Below are 3,712 nucleotides of genomic sequence, written 5' to 3' on the forward strand. Positions count from 1 at the left end.
GCCGCATCCCGAGCCCTGCCTGTCCCGGCCCCCGCCCTCGCCGCAAACTCTGCCGCAGCCTTCAGCCCCACTTACAGGAGACCGCGGAGAGGAACATGGCGGCCGCACCCGTGCAGTCTCGGTAACCGGCCTAAAGGCCCCGCCCCCCAAACAACTTCCGGGGCACGGGCCGGAAGACGACGGCTGAGAGGTGCTTGAGGCCACGCCCCCTGGAACCTGCGTATAGCCTTGTACTTTCACTGTTTTGTTTTTGTTTTTTACCGCGAAGCCGTTTTGCTTTTGTTACAGAAGTTGGATTTATCTTCCATCTGAAAAGGGACTTTGTTAGTGCTGAGGGCTCGCGCCCCAGGCCCCGATTCCTACCTCTTGCTCAGAGTTAGGGACTTTCCATTCTTCTCTCATTAAAGGATGGCCACCACCTGTGTTAGAGCCTCGGGAAGTGCAGGCGTACCTCAGCAGCTACAGACTATCAGGCCCTCACGTAATTCCTTAAAATGTTGCTTTCTTTTGGAAAACCTCCCCTGACTCAATTCCATCCTCCCTGGTTAGGGCCTACTCTCGGTTCCTTCGGAGTGAGGAACCCCACCTGAGTATTCCGCCACCCCGTTATCATCTGTTGGATCTCCAGGAGTGCTGGACCCTGTGCATCTCATTACCTTCTGCATCCAGACCTCTAGCACAGTGCCTAATGAGAGGGGCTGCATAACTGGATTTAGGAGTAATCACATAGCTTGCCTAATATCACAAAGCCATTAAGTGGCAGAGTCAGAACTTTAACTCGGATCTTGTTTGACTCCAAAAACCCAGGTCTTCCCGCTAGATACTAGAACATCCTTAATACTTCATTTATCTGCAAGGAGCCTGGGTTCCTCCAACCCCAGGGATATCAGTAGCCCCATTTCCCAATTAGCACTTCCGGATTTTTTTCTAATTTGTGATTTTTATTTATATATTGTTTCACAGACGTGTGCAATAAGATTCAACCTCATGGACTGTCCTCACTGAAAGCAATAAAATTATTTCAAAGAAAAGAGTGTTCCAGGGACCAGCAGTTGGCATAATGGCTATGTTGCTGGACTCCCATGTAGTCGACTGCACTTCGAGTCCTGGACCCGGTGGCTTAAACTCACTCTGGCCACATGTGCCCAAGATCCTGAGAGAAGGAAGAAGGGATTGCGGCGTTCTCGCTTTGTCTCTGTCTTTCTGGCAAGCACACACACCCTATAGCAAAAACCTCTCCAACAAATAGTTCTTTAGAGGATTTATAGGGAAAGAAAAGAACATAGAACAAGAAGCCAAAGAACATGAATTCTAGTCTTTGTTCTATCTTTTGGAAAGTCACTTCTACTTTTCAGGTCTCAATTTCAGGCTCAGTGTGGGCATTGGAGTAATGACTCATCCCTGAGTATGCATCAAAATCACTTGTGATCTTTTAAAAGATCCAGATACTAGGGGGTGAGGCGCTGAGGCTCTACAGTATTTTCCCCTCAATTTTCTACAACGAAATATTTCAAACATCAAAAAGTTAAAAGTATAACAAGCATATACCCAATTCAGCAAATGTTAATTCTATGTACACATACAAGTTCATAGAAATATGTATTGTAAAACTCATTAAAATTTTTGCACTAAACTCATACTTTAATTCCATTTTCCACAATCTTTTTGAAGACCCTTCATATATAAAAAAAATAATAGGGTTTTGCTTAGCTATGTGTAAGTTACAGACCTCAGGACTTTTCATTCCTAAATGTATTCACATGTATCTCTAGTATTAAGATGACAGTTACAATACTATTTTCATTCCCAAAAAATTCAGTGATAGTTTTCTAATATCTAGTCCATATTCAAATGGTCTTTTATAGATGATTTCTTGAAAATATCCTAGCAAGGCTCATAAGTTATTATTATAAGTCTATCTCTTTTCAATTTAAAATAAAAGTTCTCTGGCCAGCTGCTAGCATGGTAGTTGGGGCAGCTGGATCCCAAACAGCCAACTGCACAGTTCAAATCCTGAACCAGAAAACCCTGCTGCTGCGGCCGAGTCACGCAGAGACTCAGGTGCGCTCAAGATTCGGCCCCACCTGTAATCCATTGTTATGGCCGAGGAAGGCATTGCTGCTGGAGGTGTAATGAACATTAATACTGCTTTACAAGAGGTGCTGAAGACCGCCCTCATCCACGATGGCCTAGCACATAGAACTCGCAAAGCCGCCAAAGCCTTAGACAAGCGCCAAGCCCACCTGTATGTGCTTGCATCCAACCGTGATGAACCTATGTATGTCAAGTTGGTGGGAGCCCTTTGTGCCGAACATCAAATCAACCTGATTAAGGTTGAAGACAACAAGGAAGTAGGAGAATGGGTAGGCCTCTGTAAAATTGACAAAGAGGGGAAACTCCGTAAAGTGATTGGTTGCAGCTGTGTAGTAGTTAAGGGCTATGACAAGGAATCTCAGGCCAAGGATGTCATTGAGTACTTCAAATGCAAGAAATAAAGAGATAATAAAGATCGGCTCATGATCCTCAAAAAAAAAAAAAAAAAAATCCTGGACCCAGTAGCTTGGGAAGCGTGCAGGGCGCACATGCATGAGTGCCCACCCAAAATTCTGAGAAGATAATGAAGAGGAATTTGCAGCATGGCCATCCCTTCCCTGACCCCCAAGGGTGCTTTCTCACTTTCTCTTACTGTTTCTCTGTGTGTCTCTCTAGTGAGCATACACACCCTATAGCATGCATGCATAAATTTTTAAAACTAAAAAGTTGTCATTTTTATTCATGACACTGAATTTTGAAGACATTGACCTGGTTTCTTCTGGAGTATCCTATATTCTGCATTTGTCTGATTGCTTCCCTATGGCATCATTTTGATTTTTTAAAATTTATTTTTTGAGAGATTTTTACTATATGGTGCATGCACTCACTGGAGAGACAGAGAGAAAGACAGAAAGCAAGCAGTCACCCCCAAGTGGGGGATGGCCATGCTGAAATCCCTTCTCCATTCTCCTCTTGGGGAAGGCATCCACACGTGCCGGGTAGGAGTTTCAAGCCACTGGATCAGGGACTTGAACTATGGTCAACTATGTGGGAGTCTAGCGATGTAACCATTATGCCATCTGCTGGTCCCTTGTTCTTCTATCTCACATATATTTCTTATAAATTGGAAAGTAAATTTCAAGGAGTAGATTCCACTTAAACATTTTTAACAAGCTGACTTCATAGGTAATTAAGTTTTATCTGACAACATATCAGAAGCCCCAAGATGTCTGGTTGTCCCACTGCTAGGGCTAAGTTCAATTGTTACCAGCCAACTATTAATAAGTCTAACTGCTGCTTCTCATGGTCAGTGAAACAACAGGTAGAGACTGGAGAAGGGAGTTTAAGTCTGTAACCAGTTACAGAATGACAGTCAGCAAGCTCCATCGAAGAGCCTTAAAAAGCTCATGTCCTCAATATTTATAGGTACCAGATACAAGCATGTGCAAATCATTCCTCACTATAATTAATCAGAGGCAACTGCTTTCCCCTGAGTAATTATCCCAATTCCCTCAAATACTCATTCCTGGTTTCTCATCTGCCCCTTCCTGAAACAGATCTCCCTATGACTCAGCACTTGGTCAGATTGTTCTTGTTAAAGGCCTTTCTTAATTTCAAAATGGCTGCAGTTCTTCTAAACCCTAAGCTGCCCTGCTACAGGTCCTCTGACCTCTCTGTT

General features: G+C 43.7%; 1 protein-coding gene and 1 pseudogene across 1 annotated transcript in view; one reads left to right on the plus strand and one right to left on the minus strand.

The window, feature by feature from the left end:
• The window catches only part of MRPL33 (mitochondrial ribosomal protein L33), a 9,018-nt gene extending 8,847 nt beyond the window's left edge, over positions 1-171 (minus strand). The window contains exon 1 of the mRNA XM_006162135.3: positions 76-171. Coding sequence (XP_006162197.1) covers positions 76-97 — 22 coding nt within the window. The 5' untranslated portion in view covers positions 98-171. The remainder of the gene's footprint in view (positions 1-75) is intronic.
• Positions 172-2,099: 1,928 nt separating this feature from the next.
• Positions 2,100-2,509, plus strand: LOC102501076 (40S ribosomal protein S12 pseudogene; annotated as a pseudogene).
• The last annotated feature ends 1,203 nt before the right edge of the window (positions 2,510-3,712 follow it).

The sequence above is a fragment of the Tupaia chinensis genome, unplaced genomic scaffold (assembly GCF_000334495.1).
Source record: "Tupaia chinensis unplaced genomic scaffold, TupChi_1.0 Scaffold139757_1, whole genome shotgun sequence".
Classification (NCBI taxonomy): domain Eukaryota; kingdom Metazoa; phylum Chordata; class Mammalia; order Scandentia; family Tupaiidae; genus Tupaia; species Tupaia belangeri.